The sequence below is a fragment of the Eumetopias jubatus genome, unplaced genomic scaffold, assembly GCF_037043125.1.
Source record: "Eumetopias jubatus isolate StellerSeaLion01/CBP00866 unplaced genomic scaffold, mEumJub1_p1.0 scaffold_11, whole genome shotgun sequence".
NCBI lineage: Eukaryota > Metazoa > Chordata > Mammalia > Carnivora > Otariidae > Eumetopias > Eumetopias jubatus.
Window position 1 is genome coordinate 57,396,272 of NW_028274817.1, and position 19,393 is coordinate 57,415,664.

At 35.1% G+C, this 19,393-nt stretch overlaps 1 protein-coding gene across 1 annotated transcript in view; it reads right to left on the reverse strand.

Moving 5' to 3' along the window:
- Nucleotides 1-10,583: 10,583 nt before the first annotated feature.
- LOC148163067 (uncharacterized) overlaps nucleotides 10,584-19,393 on the reverse strand; it is a 314,088-nt gene continuing 305,278 nt past the window's right edge. The window contains exons 11-13 of the mRNA XM_088028556.1: nucleotides 16,857-19,387; nucleotides 13,885-13,953; nucleotides 10,584-10,625 (exon numbers count right to left, since the gene is read on the reverse strand). Coding sequence (XP_087884682.1) covers nucleotides 10,584-10,625; nucleotides 13,885-13,953; nucleotides 16,857-19,387 — 2,642 coding nt within the window. The remainder of the gene's footprint in view (nucleotides 10,626-13,884; nucleotides 13,954-16,856; nucleotides 19,388-19,393) is intronic.

Below are 19,393 nucleotides of genomic sequence, written 5' to 3' on the forward strand. Positions count from 1 at the left end.
TTAATTATATGCGCTACGTTGTACAGCAGATCTCTAGAACTTATTTATCTTGTATAACTTTATACCCATTGAACAACAACTCTCCATTTCTCCCTCCCTCCATCCCCTAGCAAGACGTCATATTCTTGGCTTCTATGAGTTTGACTATTGTATATACCTTTCTCTATATAAGTGGGATCCTGTAGTTTTTGTCTTTCTGTGACTGACATTTCACTTAGCATAATGTCTTCCAGAATCATTCATGTTGCAAATAGTAGGATTTCCTTCTTTTTTTAAGGCTGAATGATATTCCATTGCATGTGTATACCACATTTTCTTTATCCGTTAGTCTGTCAATGGACATTTGGATTGTTTTTATATCTTGATCACTGTGAATAATGCTTCAAAGAACATGAGAATCCAGATATCTGAGAGTTTGATTTCAATTATTTTGGATTGAAATACTCAGGAGTGGGATTTGTGGATGATACAGTAGTTTTATTTTTAAATTTTTTCAGAAACCCTCATACTTTTTTCCATATTGGTAGCACCATTTTGTATTCCCACCAACAGTGCAAAGGTTTTGATTTTTCCATATCCTTGCCAATACTTATTTTCTCTTCCTTCCTTCCTTCTTTCCTTCCTTCCTTCCTTCCTTCTTCCTTCCATTCCCTCCTTCCTTCCTTCCCTCCTTCCTTCCTTCCTTCCTTTCTTCCTTTCTCTGTCTCTCTCTCTCTCTTTCTTCCTTGCTTTCATAATGGCCATTCTAACAAGTGTGAAATTATTATCTCATTGTGGTTTTGATTTGCATTTCTCTGATGATCAGAAGTGTTGAGAATCATATATTCTCATTTCCATTTGTATATCTTTGGAGAATTGTCTATTCAGGGCCTTTGGCTATTTTTAAATCAGGTTATTTATTTTATTTTTATTTTATTTTTGATATTGAGTTAGTTATAGGCGTTTCTTACATATTTAGGAAATTAACCCTCTATTAGATATATGGTTTGCAAATATTTTCTTCCATTCCATAGGTTGCCTGAGACAACAAAAGCAAAAATGGACAAGTGGGACTATGACAATCATTTTTTTTTTAATTGAAGTATAACCTATTTGTAGAAAACTGTATAAACAAGAATTATTATAGACTAAATCCATCCACATAACAGCACACAAATCAAAAAATCAAACATTGCTAGGACTCTAGAAGCCTTCATTGTGCTCACTCTCATTAATTACTCACTCTCTTCTCTAAAGATAACCACTCTTCCGTCCTCACACCATATATTAATTTTGCCAGTGTTTGAACTTTACATAAATGGAATCACACAGTAGGTATTCTTTTGCATTTGACTTCTTTTACATTTTGTTTTATTTTATTTTTTTTTAGTGAGAGAGAGAGCATGCTAGTGGGGGGAGAAGCAAAGGGAGAGGGAGAGGGAGAGAGAGAGAATCTTGAGCAGGCTCCATGCCCAGCATGGAACCCAATGTGGAGCTCGATCTTATGACTCTGAGATCATGACCTGAGCCAAAGTCAAGAGTCAGATGCTTAACTGACTAGGTACTTCTGACTTCTGTCACATTTTAAAATCTATTATACTTTGATGGACATTTGAGTTGTTTCTAGTTTTTGGATATTGTGAATAATGTTGCTATAAACATTCTTGTACATGTCTTTTGATGTACCTATGTTTATGATTCAGTTGGGTATTTCCTTAGCCTGGGTTCTTCAGAAAACAGCCTGAGAAATATAGTATGTACTATTACTTGATTAGGGAGAACATTCACAAGGTGACCAAGTCTCAGGAGAAGGGAGAGTTAACTCAGGACTGTGTTACTGAGCTGACCACCACTTGGAACTAACACAACTGATTGCTCAATCTCACAATCTCATTTTTGAGAGGCTATGTGGTCTGTATCAGGACAATCTGGCAGTGAGAAGAAGAAAAAAAGTATTTATCCTTTGTTTCTCATCATCTATTTACTAAAGATTCATGCCATGGAAGGTTACCTGCCCCCAAATTCCAAGCTGCACATGTACAGGTGCTGGGTGGGTCCATAGTATTGCATGTCTCCATGTCAAAAGAGGAACCATAGGGGGCAAAGTGAGAAGATTATAGCATGAGCATGAGGCAGGGCACCATCAGATTGTCCCGGAGTGAATTCAGTAAGAGTCTATGTGCAGCTATTTTTTGCTTTGGTAGCAGGCACATAAAAATTGGCCAAAGAACAGAAGACAGAAATGTAATTGTTGGAATAATTGTATCAATTTACACTTCCACCAGTAGGGTTTGAAGGTTAGAGTTGCTCAACATCCTCACTAACAATTGGTATTGTCTTTTTCATTTTAACCATACTGGTAGGTGTATAGTGGTATCTCATTCAAGTTTATTTTGCCTTTCCATGATGTCTAATGAAATTGATCACTGTTTCATATTTCAATTGGCCATATGAATATTATCTTTCATGAAGTGCTTAAGTTTTTCCTACTTTTTCTATTGTGTTGTCTATTTTTTTCTCATTTATTTTTAGTTGTCCTTTATAAGACCTTATACAGGCACTTTGCCAGTTATATGTGTTGATATCTTCTACCACATTGTGGCTTGCACTTTTATCCCTGTAATGGTGTTCAAAAATGTTTAACCTTAAACTGAGATACAATTTAGGAGACTGGAGGGGAAGATGGTGATGGGGAAGTAGGACCCTAGGTTTGCCTCGCCCCGTGAATACAACTAGATAACTATCAAATCATCCTAAATACTACAGAAATTGTTGTGAAGACTGACAGAACAAACTCCACAACTAAAGGTAGAGAAAGGCTACATTGAAGGAGATAGGAAGTACAGAGACACAGTTTGGGAGAAAAACAGATTATGGCTGCTGCAACGGGGAGGGAGCTGCAGTCACAGAGAAGGGTGAGACAAAGACTGACACACAAGGGAGCACATGGGGAAAACAAACCCTCATAACAGTTGTCTTGGAAAGCTAGAGGACCTGACTTTCATGAGTTCTTGCAAACAGCAGGGCTTAAAGCATGGAGTTTTAAATGTCAGCAAGATTGACTCTGGGAAAGCTCCAGTGATGTTGGGGCTGCTCTTGGAGAAAAGACAGGGAAAACAGCTTGTGAACATACAGTGTGGAAACACTGATCTGAAGAGCACCTGGGGCATAAATGGGGAGGTTATTTGCTCATCTTGGAAGATGCCCTAGAGAGGCAATGTTCACAGAAAGACCTCTCTGAGAACAAAGAAACTGAAAGGCACCAATTCCCTCCCCTTCCCCTCAGCATAAATACAGAGCCACCTGCTGTAATCTGCACAGCAGCAATAATGGGTACCTTACTTGCTTACACTAAGCCATGCCTCCACATGCTCTGGTGGAAGTGCCCCTCCTAGTCACACTTGCCTCAGTCCGAGCACAGATGACCTCTTCCCCCATAAATCTGGCCCAAATCCATGCCAAAACTGCATCTCCCTACCTGGGAGATTTGCAAGGCCTCTGTGCCGGTGGCAGTGGTGCCAGATCTTATTTCACAAGAGCACACGTAGTTAAAATTCACCACATTCAGACACAGGACCAAACACTGCCCACAACAGGCAAAGAGAGCCTCTGCAGATGACTGCTCTGAAAAATAAGGTGGCCAGGGCAGAACAGCAGAACATATGCAGTACATATTGGAGACAATCCTGGAAGTGCCAGGCCCTTGGGACCAAGGGAAATTACATTGCAGGGCACTACAGGACCTCTTCTTCATAAAGCCATTACCCTCAAGAATAGAAGATGTAGCTGATTTTCCTAACACAGAGAAACATGCACAGAGACTTAGACAAAATGAGAAAGCAGAGAAATTTGTCCCAAATGAAAGAAAATGACAAGGCCATGGCCACAGATCTAAGTAAAACAGATATAGGTAATATGCCTGATAGTGAATTTAAAGCAATGATAAGTATACTCACTGGAATTGAGAAGAGTGGATAACATCAGTGAGACCATTAACAAAGAGATAAAGAATAACATAGCAGATATAAAAGGCTCAATAAATGAAATGAGAAACATAATTGATAGGATGAATAGCAGGATGGAAGAAACAGAGGAACAAATTGATGACCTACAAAACAGAGTAATGGAAAAGCAGTCAAGTTGAACAAAAAAGAGAAAAAGGAATTATGCAAAACGAGAATAGACTTAGGGAACTCAGGAGTCAAAGAAGAAGAAAGAGAAAAGGGGGCAGAGATTTTATTTGAATAAGAGCTGAAAACTTCCCTAATCTGGGGGAAAGAAACAGACATCAAGATCTAGGAGGCACAGAAAACCCCTGGCAAAATCAATAAAAGCAGATCCACACCAAGACATACTGTAATTAAAATGTCAAGATATAATGATAATGAAAAAAATCTCAAAAGCACCAAGACAAAAGATGACAGCTACATACAAAAGACACCCCATAAGGCTATCAGTGGCTTTTTCAGCAGAAAATCTCCAAGCCAGAAAGAAGTGGCATGATATATTCAAAGTGCTGAATAAAAAAACACTGCAGCCAATAATAATGTATCCAGCAAGATCATCATTCAGAATAGAAAGAAAGATAGTTTCCCAGACAAACAAAAACTAAAGGAGTTCATGACCACTAAACCAGCACTGCAAGAAATATTAAAAGGGGCTCTTTGAGTAAAAAGGAAAGACCAAAAATGAAAGTATGAAGATAGAAATCATAAGAGCAGTAAAAATGAATATTTCTTTAAAAAAATCAGTCAAGGAACTCAAGTCAACAACCTAAATGTATAATTTAAGGAACTAGAGAAAGAAGAACAAACTAAACTAAAAACTAGCAGAAGGAAGGAAATGATAAAGACTATAGCAGAGGTCAAATAGAGAAGAGGAAAAAATATAAAAATCAATAAAATTAATGTTAGTTCTTTTAAAACATTGACAAAATTGAGAGACCTTTAGCTAGATGGACTAAGAAAAAAGAGAGAAGACTCAAATTTCTAAAATGAAAAATTAAATTGGGGACATTACTTTGAATTCTACAGAAACAAAGATTATAAGAGAGTACTATGAACAATTGTACTCAAATTGGATAACCTAAATGAAATGAACAAATTTTTAGAAACATAATATCTACCAAGAATAAATCATGAAGACTGAAAATCGAAATAAACCTATAACTAATAAGGAGATTGAATCAATAATCAAAACTCTTCTGACAAAGCCATGGACCTGATGGCTTCACTTGTGAATTCTACCAAACATTTAAACTAGAACTAATGTCAATCCTTCTCAAATGTTTCTAAAAAAATTTAAAATGATGGGACACTGCATCACTCATTCTATAAATCTAGCATTTTCCTGATGCCAAAGCCGGAAAAAAAATCACAAGAAGAGAAAAACATAGATCAATATACCTTATGAACACTAATTCAAAAATCCTCAACAAAATACTAGGAAACAGAATTCAGCAACATATTAAGAGGATTATACATCATGACCAAGTAAGATTTATTCATGGAATTCAAGGATATCACAACATATGAAAATCGATCAATAAATTATAACACATTAACAGAACGATGAGAAAAATCACATGATCATCTCATTTAATGTAGAAAAAAATGACAAAATTCAACATCCTTTTATGATAAAAATACATAATACACTAGGGATAGCAGGAAACTACCTTAATATAATAGAAGTCATATATGAAAACCCCACAGTGAATATCATACTCAGTAGTGAAAGACTTCTTTTAAGATCAGAGATAAAGAAAGGATGCCCTCTTTCATCACTTCTATTCAGCACAGTGGTGGAAGTTGTAGCCAGAACAATTAAGCAAGAAAAAGAAATAAAATGCATCCAAATTGAAAAAAAAAAGAGCTAAAATTACCTCTGTTTGCAGATGATATGATCTTACATATAGAAAACCCTAATGATTAAACACACACACACACACACACACACACACACACACACACACACACACACAGCTGCTGAAGATAATAAATGAATTCAACAATGTAGCAGTATACAAAGTCAACACACAAAAATCAGTTGCATTTCTAGGCATTAAGAATGAACAATTTGAAAAGGAACTTAAAAACTTCCATTTACAATACCATGTAAAAAGGAATTAACTTGACCAAGGAAGTTAAGACTTGTACAGTGAAAACTACAAAACATTACTGAAAAAATGAAAGGAGACATAAATAAATGGAAATGCATCTCATGTTCATAGATTGGAAGACTTAATACTGTTAAGATGTCAACACTACCCAGAGTGATATATAGATTCAATGAAATCTCCATCAAAATCCCTATGATATTATTTGCTGAAATAGAAAACCCATCCTAAAATTTATTAGGAATATCAAGGGACCCAAAATAGCTAAAATAGTCTTGAAAAAGGACAAAGCTGGAGGACTCACGATTCCTGATTTTAAAACTTATTGAAAAGATACAGGAATCAAAACTGTGCTGTACTGGCATAAAGACAGACATGTAGACCAATGAAAAAAATAGAGAGCTCAGAAATAAATTCTTACATGCATGGTTAAATGATTTTTGATAAGGCTGCCAATTCCATTCATTGATGATGTCTTTTCAAGAAATGGTGTTGGGAAAACTGGATATCCACATGCAAAAGAATGAAGTTGGACCCTTACCTAACACCATATACAATAATTAATTCAAAATGGATCAAAAACCTAAATATATGACCTAAAACTGTAAAATTATTAGAAGAAAATAAAGTGAAATCTTCACGACATTGGATTTGGCAGTGATTTCTTGAGTAAAACCCCAAAAGCATAGGCAACAAAAGAAAAATCAGACACATTAGATTTCATGAAATATTTTAAAAATGTGCATCAAAAGATAATGTCGGGCGCCTGGGTGGCTCAGATGGTTAAGCGTCTGCCTTCAGCTCAGGTCATGATCCCGGGATCCTGGGATCAAGTCCCGCATCAGGCTCCCTGCTCCTTGGGAGCCTGCTTCTCCCTCTGCTTCTCTCTCTCTCTCTCTCATGAATAAATAAATAAAATCTTTAAAAAAAAAGACAATGTAAACAGAGTAAAAAGATAACCAACAGAATGGGAGAAAATATTTGCAAATCATATATCTGATAAGGGGTTAATATTCAGAATATATAGAAATCTCCTAACATTCAACAACAACAAAAATTAAATAATGACTCAAAAATGGGCAAAAGATTTAAATAGACATTTCTTCAAGGAATATGTAAAAATGGCCAATAAGTTCATGAAAAGATGCTCAACATCACTAATTGTTAAGGGAATGCAAATCAAATTTCACTGAGATATCATCTCATACTTATTAGGATGGGACCTATATAAAAATAAAACAAAACAAACCTCACAGAATAACAAAATGGAAGATAACAAATATTGCCCAGGATTTGAGGAAATTGAAACTCTTGTGCAGTATTGGTGGGCATATAAAATGTTACAGCTGCTGTGGAAAGCAATATAACAGTTCCACACCTACACACACAAAGGAATTACCATATGATGAAGCAATTACACTTCTGTGTATGCTCAAAAGAACTGAAAGCAGAGTATTGAAGAGACATTAGTGCACCCATGTTCATAAACAGCATTATTTCATTAAAGCTAAAATGTGGAAGCAACACAAGTGTCCATTGTTGGATAAATGGATAAGCAAAATATGGTTTAAATATACAATGGAACATTATTTACCCTTAGAAAGGAAGAAAATGCTGACATATGGTTCAACATGGATGAACCTTGAGGACATTATGCTAAGTGAAAGAGCCAGTCACAAAAAGACAAATACTGTATCTTTCCACCATATGACGTACTTAGACTAGTCAAAATCACAGATACAGAAAGTAGAATGGTGGTTTCCATGGGCTGGGGATTGGATTGCGAGTTCTTATTTAATGGATATAGAGTTTCAATTTTACAAGTAAAAAGAGTTATGGGGGTGGATGGTGGTGATGTTTGGACAACATTATGAATATATTTATTTTTTAAATATTTTATTTTTTTAGAGTGAAAGAGAGTGCACACAAGTGGGGAGAGGGAGAGGGACAAGCAGACTCTGCTCTCAGTGTGGATCCCAACACAGGGCTCAATCCCAAGACCCTGAGATCATGACCTGAGCTGAAATCAAGAGTCAGACACTTAACTAAGTCATCCAGGTGTCCCATGAATATATTTAATAGCACTAAACTGTATACTTAAAATTGGTTAAGATGGTAAATTTTATGTTAAGTGCATTTTACCAAAATAAAAAAATAGGGGGAAAATGGAAATTTATTTTTTAGGTAATTTATAACTATGCAAAGCACAGAAATCTACAAAAATTAATTATACTTATAGTAGTTGTTTTATGTAAACATGTAATTTGTTACTTTCTTCTTGAGGTGTTTCATCTTTAACTTAACATAAAGGAACACAATGTTGATTCTGGAAATCAGAAGATTTGTTACAAGCATTTTTTTCCTGAACCACGAGTTACTTTCTGGAACCCATCACTGCTATACAAGTGTTCCAGTTCCAAGTTCTTTTAATTGTATCTGTAGCTTTGAACAACATATTTTGTCTTTTTTGAACCTTTGTTTTCTTATTTTTATGTACAGTGGAGCTACTATTACATGTGATGATGACTCTAAAGGGTAATTGTTAAGATCAAATATTCTGATAATGCTTCATACAATTGCTAACCTTACATATAAATACAATGTCAATAAACATTATGTTCTTTTTCTTCTACATCTGGGGTATATTAAAGGTCAGGGCTTATCTTAGATGAATTTTGGACATCAGCACCTAAATGTTACTCAAGAATCTCCATCTTCATTTGTCACAAACTGGTATCATTACTACCACCTCTCTTCCATTCTCCTCTATATTTCAACTTGGTTAATGGCACCACCATCTCCCCACATCAGAAAGCTTGGAGTTAAACTGAACTTTTCCCACTTTCTTTCCTACTACATCAAATAATCCAGTAATTACAGCCATTTCTGTCTTAATAGCTTTCAAATGTGTCCTCGCTTCCCTATTCTTACTTCTTACTGCTTTATTTCAAGCTCTTTTGAATTAGAATCTGGACTACCACAACTGTGTCTTAACAGGTGTCCTCTGTCCTCTTTTCCTCTATGCCTTCTTCTTAAATCCATCCTCCACACCACCACCAGAGTTATTTCTCTAAAGTGCAATCAATCACATTGCTACCATGCTTAAAATCTTTTAAAGGTTACCTATTACCTCTGGGATGAGATCTAAACTCTCTAAAGGCAAACGAGGTCCCTGCTTACTTTTCCAACCTCACTTCTCATCAGCCCAGTCCCACCGTGTACTATATGCATGCCAAAATATGGGTAGTTCCCCAAATGTGCTATGATCTTTCTCAGCTGACTTTAAGAATAGAAACTTGAAAAATGGAGGAGCAATATTGTTCATTGAACTCTGAGACTTCTTAAATGAGAAAGGTCTTAGTTAAGGGAAGATACCAAAAAGAATATGGTGCCTATATATACAAGCAAGACAATGTAGAGAAAAGTAGGGAGACTCACCTAGGTGGAGCAGAGGGCTAGATTTAAGTAATAAAAATAAGCATACAGAGTGGTGACAAATAGTGGAGATCTTATAAAAAGGTCTGGTAGGTCATTGTGGCTTGATTGCCTATGTGTCCTATAGTCCTCAAAGCGTATCTGGTAATTATTAGTGACAAAAAGGTGTGTGTGTGTTTTTTTTTTTTAAGTACACCTGGCAACACAGCCCCTGTTTGTAACTGCAAAGGAAAGAAATATATTTTTCTTTTAATTATTTCACTATATTTTTCAGCTCTTTTACCACAAGCTATAAAATCTCTATACCAGTTTTTGAGTTGCTTTATGGCAGCTCCAGAGATAGCTTTATTGCATCCAATTCATTCATTTCTAAAACTTCTTGGTAAATGACATATGTTATCAATTTTTCTAGGTTAGCAAGGTTGAATGGGATAAATATCAAGTTAAGCAAACACTGCACAGTACTGATGAGTCTCAACTATTTTAATTATGTGTACCATATTCATAAAACAATAACAATAATAAGCAACATTAACAATAAAATAACAATTTATTATGAGTGATATTAAACCTGGAGTGGCTCTCACAATTTTAAAAGCATCTGTCATAAGATTTCTTAAGTGGCTATCACAATATTAAAAACATTTCTCATGAAATTTCTTAAGACAATCTTCTTCTGGAGACAGAGACTTACACAAAAGATGGAGAGAATTTCTGGCTGAAAAATCTGACTGCACTTTTTAGTCATTAACAATATAAAATAATTTTTATATGATGGTTAGAAAGGACCACAATGTGTTCTTTTTTCTAACTTCAAAGTCTGCCAAAAGCAAATAAGATGAATGGGGCAATTGTCACATGGTATTTTGAAGCAACACTGTTGGTCCCATGGACAATAAAGGCGAGGTCATGTAATGGGGAGGGGTAAGGAAACAAACATATAATAAACATTGCTCAGGGATCTCTGCAAGTTTTGAAGTTATTTGCTCACATCCTCAAAACCTTCTTGTGTGCCTTTGTCTTTTCCATCTCAAGGTATTCTTTTCACTAATCAAGGGTCAAGGTTTTGTCTGCTACCTGTCTGGAGGTTGAGCTGCAACAACAGGATAAAAAGAAACTTGGGAGTTAAAAGTTGTAATGAAAGAAACAAATATTTTTATCCTTAGACTACTTTAAACAGATTATTTAATATAAAATATTAGATATCATGATCCTTGAAAGCTTCAAACCCATGCCCCAAAAACTACTATGACCACCTTATAATCACAAGTATAATACTCTCTTAAAATACTAAGATGGAACTATAGTAGTGTTCATGTTGTAACCTAGGCATCTGCCTAGGTTAGTTTAACACAATATTTACTACACCTGACACCTTTAATTATGTTATTTTCAATATATAAAATTAACTTTAAGTTTTTCATTATAGGCTCTGATTCTTTTTCACTTGGTAGCTGTGTGATCACAAAAAGGTTACTTGACTATATAACATAGTCCTCACCTATAAAATAGGGATAATAAGGAAAATTATGTAACTTCATAGAGTTGTTGAGAGGGTTAAATGAACTACTACACATTAAACTCAAGAATGCATGTCAAATAGTAAGTGCTACTAAATCTTGGTTATGAAATGGCATAAGATTTATATTGAAGTTTATTTTTATTTGTTTTCTAATTTCAACATTGATATCTTACTAATCTTTTGTTATGTCATATCATATTCCATTTGTAAACTATATTCAAGAGTAGTATAAGCCATGAAAATAATCATACTGAGAATTGAATTTTCTGAATCTTTTGCTTAAAACTCTCACAATTAGCAATCTTATTCTGATTCAGAGCCTTTTGCAACTGTCTATAAATGGTCTTTTCAGGGCCTAGAATAAAATTTTGTTTGCCTCATTATCTATCACTATGTAGTCAGGTAGGATGAACTATGCTTCTTGGCTGTGGTCACTGTCCATTTGTGGTATAATATTTATGTGATGAAATAAGGTAGTGCTGGTGCTTGTTTCTTCTATTATTTCTACTTCATTTACTACTTGATTGATCATCTTTTTATTCAGGAAGTACCAAGATAGTAAGTATGAACAAACAGATTGTTCCTAACTTCTTATAAAAAAAACAGTTATTTAAAAAAAACAAAAAATCAGTTATTTGTAATAAAAATGATCTTTTTATTAAGATCTCTGTGAAAACTCAGATGGCTATGGTCCTCAAAGTAACCCAAAAGCAGCGAAAGTTATCAATGGTGTGTGTGCATGTGTGTGTGTGTGTGTGTGTGTGCATTTGTATAGGTTCTCCGTGAAAGGGTAAAAATGAGGTGGTAGCAGATATATTAGGAGATAAACTTTCAAAAGTCAGCAATCAGGAAGTACACTTTGCTTGACAGCTTAACACCTTGGTTACTTTCTAAATGGGGCTAGTATTTTAGGGTGTTAGAATGACCTCAGAATGGGAAAAACAGAAGCTGGTGGTGAATAAGTGAGCATTTGTTAATATAGGGTGCTTATATTCTTGGTATTTGAAACTTTGAAAAGTGCAATTGTGTATGTGTGTGTGTGTGTGTGTAAGTGTATGTGTGTATGTGTGCTTGTGCATGTGTGTGATGAGATAAGGGCAGGTAAGGAAGTACAAGGGATGGCATAGAGGAAATATTTTTCTTTTACAAATGGACTTGGACCAGCCAGAGCATATTGGGATTCAATGATATGATAACAAAAGTAAAGATTACTGCAATCATGTTTATTATTCCACAATATCTCTCCTCCATATAACATTATTTCCTTTGTATTCACCTCCAATATAATCCTCTTTTGCTGCTACCTTCTTATCTACATTCTTCATTTTATTGAGGGACTCTATTACACTGGGTCAATAGTTTCCATCCCATAAATATTCCACTTAATGAATCCAGGTATCTTTAGAAGTGGATTGGTTGACATAATTCATGAGAGACAAAACCTGAAATTTCATACCTTGCTTATTCAATCATTTCACATTTATTGTCTTTGATACTCAATACTTCCAAACTCAGACTTAAAAATTTTGGAAAATGTAGTTTACTAATTGTCCCTCAAGTAGAAGATGAAATAAATTCAGACACACCTGCCTCAGGTTTTTTCAAGCCTGGAACATGGCAGACCGCACAGATCCTATAACTGTTGAATGCACTACATATACCCTGGTGTCATTGTAGCAAACATTTCTGAGATTTGAAAATCTAGTGAAATCTTTTTGAGAATAAAATGTCTCTTTAGTCAATTATTTAAGATTTATGGTGTTGAGTGATAGTATTAAAGTTCTCTACCAATTTTTGGATTCAAGTTGATTTGGTCTGTTTTTTCTCTATCTGCTAAGATGCATCATTGATCCTGTGGTTACATTTAAGGAGGCTGAGCCAAAGGCCCTTGAAGCATAAGGAAAAATACATAATTTTGAAATTCCTTCAGAAAGAAGGTCATTTGCAATTTTCTGCAATAGGGGCAGGAATAAAGTGTACTTTACTTTGAGCTTGGGGTAACTGGCTTTCCTTTGGATTGCTCACCTGGGTCATTGCAAGTTTGTGGTTGGCTTAGAAAATTATAATGAAGGGGGAGAAGTCAGAGGGGGAGATAAACCGTGAGACTATGGACTCCGAGAAACAAACTGAGGGTTTTAGAGGGGAGAGGGATGGGTGGATGGGTTAGCCTGGTGATGGGTATTAAAGAGGGCACGTACTGCGTGGAGCACTGGGTGTTATATGCAAACAATGAATCATGGAACACTACATCAAAAACTAATGATGTAATGTATGGTGATTAACATAACATAATAAAACAACAACAACAACAAAACAAAAATAAATATAGCCATAATTGAAGTGTAAAAAAAAAAACTAATGATGTACTGTATGGTGACTAACATAACATAATATAAAATAAAACTTAAAAAAAGAGAAAAAGGAAACTATACATGGTGTAGATAAAGAGAGAAGGCTGAATTCAGTCTGAGACTTTGATCTTTTAACAAACCAACAATTTTTTTTTCCCCAAACTATTCAGAGAACAATGGGCAGTTCACATGGTTAGCAGGAGGAACTTTTTTATTTACTCAATATTATTTATTTAGTTACATTTAACTTGAGATCTTTTACTAATTAATTCCAAAGTAGGTTCCAACTCAGTTCACTGTATTTCAATTAAACACTTTCAGGACCCTATCCTATCTAACAACAAATCCAGCAAAAGGATACCATGGAAGCACTTCAGTATTATAAAGAAATATGATCAAGCTGATATATAAAGGAGTGACTTTATGGAAAGGTTTGGTGCACAGATGACCTCAGTAAAGCAGTTTAATAATTAACAGACCTTGAGCAAGTTGATAGGAGATGGTTTACTGTATCTTAGATTGAAAATCCCCAGGAAACATGTCTCCCACTGACAAAACACAGCATATCCCTAAAAAGCTAGAAAGAGAAAAACTGTTTATCTCTATGTAAACATATTTAACTAAGAAACTACAAGGCAGGACATTGCTTTGATTACCTAGAGTACGTGGGTACTCCATACCTAAATATGCCTAAAGGTTGGGTTTAACTAAGATTTATTTCAATGAATATTAGGCAGAAGAGTTAAACCTATTCATGTATTTTAATGGCTCTATGATCAGGAAGGAAATGACACATTGGGTGGACCATTTCAAAATGAAAATATGAAAACTTCTGGCCACTTCAGTTAATCCATTTTGATGACATTATACTACAAATTTAGTCTCTTCTGAACCAAGACTTGTCTGTAGGCTTCCTCAAATATACAAGATATTTATAAACAAAAATATTTTTGTTGGTTAATTTTGGAGCAATTTCTAGAGATACTAATGTAAGAGAACTTTTGTGCAAAAAGCATAACACATTTGATTGGCATGTTCAGACATCTGTCGCTAAGAAGACCTATATAACTCTGTATTTATAAAACTCTGGCTATAATAGACTATACTATATGAAAATTTCCTTCAGCATCACTACTGAATCATTGTTTTTTTTTAATCTACCATAAATCATAGATGAACACTTCTTTGAATGGCCCTAATGCAATTTTTCTTAAGTACATTGGAATCTGTCAAGTACTTCAATTAATTAAATCCTTGAGTAAATCTTTTTATAAATAAAAACTATTTTCAAAGTTTAAGAAAGGTAGAATATTACTTTTATCTATTTTATATGGAATCATATTGTTTCTTCAGAATTGTAAATAACTTCTAGATAACTTATTAAATGATATCAGGCTCTTAGTAATATAGTTCTAAAACCACTATCCATAGAAATCAATGTTAACCCTCAAAAAGGAAGATAATTTTAGGAGTTATGATCTTGTTTGGTTATTTCTGAAAAGTGCAACACAGTATAATAATTAATACACACATATTTCCAACTACTTTAATACACTGGTGATATGTGATCTGAACAACCAAAATGTTTTCTAACCATTCTAGAATTTCAGTGAGATGCCATTTTATTTGTCTTCACATAGCCTCTATCCTCAAATAGGCACTTGTTTTCCTATTAAGATAAATAGGCTAAAAGCACCTTAAAAGGCACGGTGTTTTTCACTTTGTATATTTTTTGAGATTTCTACACTGTTTAATTACTAAATGCCTATTGAAATAATGAATGAAGATGATACAAATGGTTTGACTAAATGTTCTGATGTTAAGTTGGTTGTTTGGTTCATTTGTGGTTAGTAGAAAAGTTTTATTCCTTTTAAAGTGAGCTTCTCTCACTTAAAATTGTTTTAATGGGGCAAGTACCTTTGTTTTCCCTATTGTAGTTGTTTGTGATGGAAATATGGACAAGGATGTAATAAACCAGGAAAATGTGGAACTACCAAAGCTCTGAAGGAAGGTAATCATCCATTCTTTCAGAAGAAAGCTTTGTTTGTGTACCCTCCATTTGAAAAATTTGGTTGTTTTTTTTGGGGGGGGGAAGGAAATGCCCTACTTTGCATCTAAAATCAACAAGATATGTTTTACATACCCAAACTTAAGAAACATAGTTCTTATATACTAGGATTCTAACTGCAAAGTGTTCCTTAACTAGGAAGCTAAAACTTATGATAACCATATTTTCATTCATCCAAAAATACCAAATCCATAAAATAAACATATTTTAAAAGTTTTCAGACTACTGCAAAAGTTCATTTGTATAAAACAACTGGAGAAAACATCTCTTTTTTCTAATGTTAAGGCTTGTATTTTAGCAATATTATTTTTATTACTTATAACAGGACATTACCCTTAATTTACATAAGGTGGAGCTATAAAACTATACTAGGTATTTACAACTATTTCCAGAGAGATGGTTCTCTTGGGAAAATCATGAAACTGTTCTCTATTAAAGTAAAAGCATTACAGAGATACTAATTTTGTACTTTCATTTTGGTTATAAGATTATATGCCTTATTTTAAAATGTATATATATATTCAATTATACATTCTAGTAGAAAACAAAGTAATTTTTCAAGTTGCACATTTATCCACACAGACACTATAATCCAAATAAATGTATTTGTTTACCATGTCTAATGAAGAATAACTAAAATAAAATTCAATGTGTACCAACTTGATTATGTCTCAATGACAGTATGGTGGTAAAGTTTCATCAAAAAGAGTATTACTTGCTGCTGTCAAAAATAGTCTTCCAAAATATAAAAATCCTAGGTTGTGCATGCAATTCAGAGTGCTAGAAGAAACATTTGATAAAGACTTATTAAAGATATAATTTTACTCATTTTCAGGAGAAATAAGAAAAAGCAAATTTTAAGTCAAAAGTAAAAAAAAATTAGGGTTCTTTGCTCCTTAACATTATGTCACCAAACTAATTAAAATTATATTTATTTAATGAAAAATTAGAATATAATAGCTATAGCTACTTTTGCCAGCTTCCTTATAAAAATGGGATTTTGGGAGATAGTAGTTTCAAATGTTTTGATTCATGGTATTTAAAATCAATTTAACTTTACTTTCTCTACAAATAGGGGGAAGAAACCAACACTTGGTCATTTTACCTTTGATGGAGGTAGTGAATGAGCCAGCCACAGTGCAATCAAGGCCATTTTTCTATTTACCAGCTGTCTAGCAGATAGATCTTTCAAATGGAAAACCGTGTTGCTGGCTACCAGGGTCAAAAAATAAATAATAGTGGACATCTTGTCTCCTCTCCTCCATGGATTGCATATTCAAGTAAATTTTAAAAAGGAAGTTTTTTGGTCCTGTTTAGTGACATAACACTCTGAATTATAAGAAACAGAGAAGAAATTTAAAGCCTACATTTATATAAACTTACCTTAAAAAATTGATTCAGAGCACCTGATGATACAGCAAACTTCACAACATTTGGTGGTTCAGCTTCTACTATAATGTCAAAACTAGGGAGTGGAATATCTGAATTGGAGTGAAAATTTAAATTTGTAGGATCCTTGATACCAACGGGATTCTGGACCCTGGAGAAACCTTTTAAAAAGCCAGATTCCTTGGCATCAAGGACATCCTTGGACTCAGTTGTATGCTTAAGGCTAACAAAATCCATGGAGCCAGCAGAGTCTTTGAGGCAGGCACCAAATTTCTGGTTATCAAAAATTGTGTAATTTATACCAAGCTTGGATGGATTAGAAAATTCAGAGGTGGTCAAATTTCCAGGAGTGGAAATATAGTTTGTGTTAGCAGCAAAAGTGGGGGAGTTACCATTAAAAATATTAAGAATGGAGGAATTGGTACTGATTTCCAATTCAGGCTCAAGGAGATTATTAATATTGCTAGTATTATGAACATTATGGGTATTTGTGGCATCATAATTGGGGTTGGTGACAAGGTTGGATCCAAATACATGAATTAATCTAGGGTCATGGTTAGTGCCTGAGGCAAAGGTGGTGCCAGCAGTATAACTAGGGCTAATGGCACCACTACAACTAATTGTATTGCTAGTGTCAATGGCATTGACAGTGGTAGCTGTAGAGCTGGGTTTGGCAGCATAACTATTTCTGGCAATATAGTTGGAGTTGAGTAGAAGGCCAGAACCTACTGCATGGGTAAATCCTGAGACACAGTCAAGATCTGAGTCACAGTTTGAGACAGCTGCATAGTTGCAGCCAGTAGCAATGGTGGGTTTTGTATCATACTTGGAATCAGCATACTTGTTAAAACTAATAGCACTACTGTGGCTTGTAGTGTTACTAGGCCTGACATTATAGTTAGAGTCAGGGTCTATTTTAAGGCCAGGGCCATTGTTATTGTGGCCAGAACCATTGTTGTTGGGGCCAGAGACATTCTTAATGGACTCAGAGCTGTTGGGGTTTGATCTGATATTTTGGGGGTCAGAGGCATTGTTTTGGAAGCCAGATCTATTGATTTTAGAGCCAGGTCTATTGTTGGGGCCAGCACCATTATTGGAACCAGAAGCGTAGTCCAGGCCAGTTCCATTTTGGAGCACAGAGCTATAGTTTGTATTAGTATCCTTGTTGGAGTTAGCAGTACAGTCCTGATCAACACCATTGTCTAGGCCAGAGGTACTGTCTGAATTATTGGTGTGTTTTTCCCCATCAGAATCAGTGCTATGTTTGGAGTTAGCATCACTGTTAGTGGCGTTATCAATGTTAGAGTCAGGTTCACCGTTGGAGTCAGTTCCATTGTTAGAATCACCATCATTATTGGAATCAGCTCCACTTGTAGGGTCAGCATCACCACTGGGATCAGATCCATTGTTTGTGTCTGCATCTTTTTCGGCATTGCTATCTTTGGAATCACTGTCATCAGGGTCAGACTTATCTTTGGGGTCTTTCTTATCTTTGGTGTTGTTGTCATCCTCAGAATCTATTTCATCTTCAGAATCTTTTTCATCTTCAGACTCTGTCTTGTCTTCATGGTCTGTCTCATCTTTGAGAAGAGGCTTCTCTTTGGCATTGGCCTTATCTTTGAGATTTCTAGCACTGGCCAATTTAGTTTCATTATCAGAATTGACCTCATTTTCAAACTTAGCAGTAAGGTTAAACTTGCCCTCATTTTCAAGGCCAGGAACATGGCTGGTGTAGATAGCACTGTCTGAGTCAGGGGTACTATGGTGGCCCATGGTATTTTGAGGATTCATGGGAAAGGTACTGGTTACAGTAAGGCCTATGAGATTTTGAAGAGCTGAGCAACTTTCACAGTGTAAATAAGAAGTTGAGCCCAAGGAATATTTAGAATCCTCCCGGTGTAAAGGACAGTGGATGCCCACAGGATGCTTAGGATCCAGGGATCGAGATAGAGGGCTATTCCGAGAAGTCTTATGATGTCTAATAGATTTGGGGCTCAGAGAATATTTAGAATCCAAGGGAATTTGGAGATGTAAAGTAGAGTCAGGGTCTGAATCATTATCAGAATTCACAAGACATTTATGAAAAGAATTACTGATTTCCATGAAACATTTGGAACATATAGGTGCTCCAGTGTCCAAAGAATATGTGTTATTTCTGTGAGTCTTGGGGTGTACATCAGGCCAAGGGCTCATGGACATAGGATGGCAGAGAGGTGCTAAGTCTTCGGAAGTATAATCCTCAACATTTAGAGGAGGAATAAGATTAATTAGAGATTGGGAACTCTGAAAACTTTGTGGGAATCTGTAGTCCTTGCAACGAATTTTATATACAGAAGTTATGCGCCTGGCATTTCTGTGATGCTTATTATCCATGACTGTGTTTGGCTTTGGAGAGATGCTGTGTCTGTGCTTTTCCTTTAACTTTTTCTGTGAGTTTTGATTGTCACTGAACATTGAAGATACCTCTTTAAATCTCACAATCTTGTCATCACTCAGGTATCTTACAAGTTGAATTCTTGAAACTGCTATAA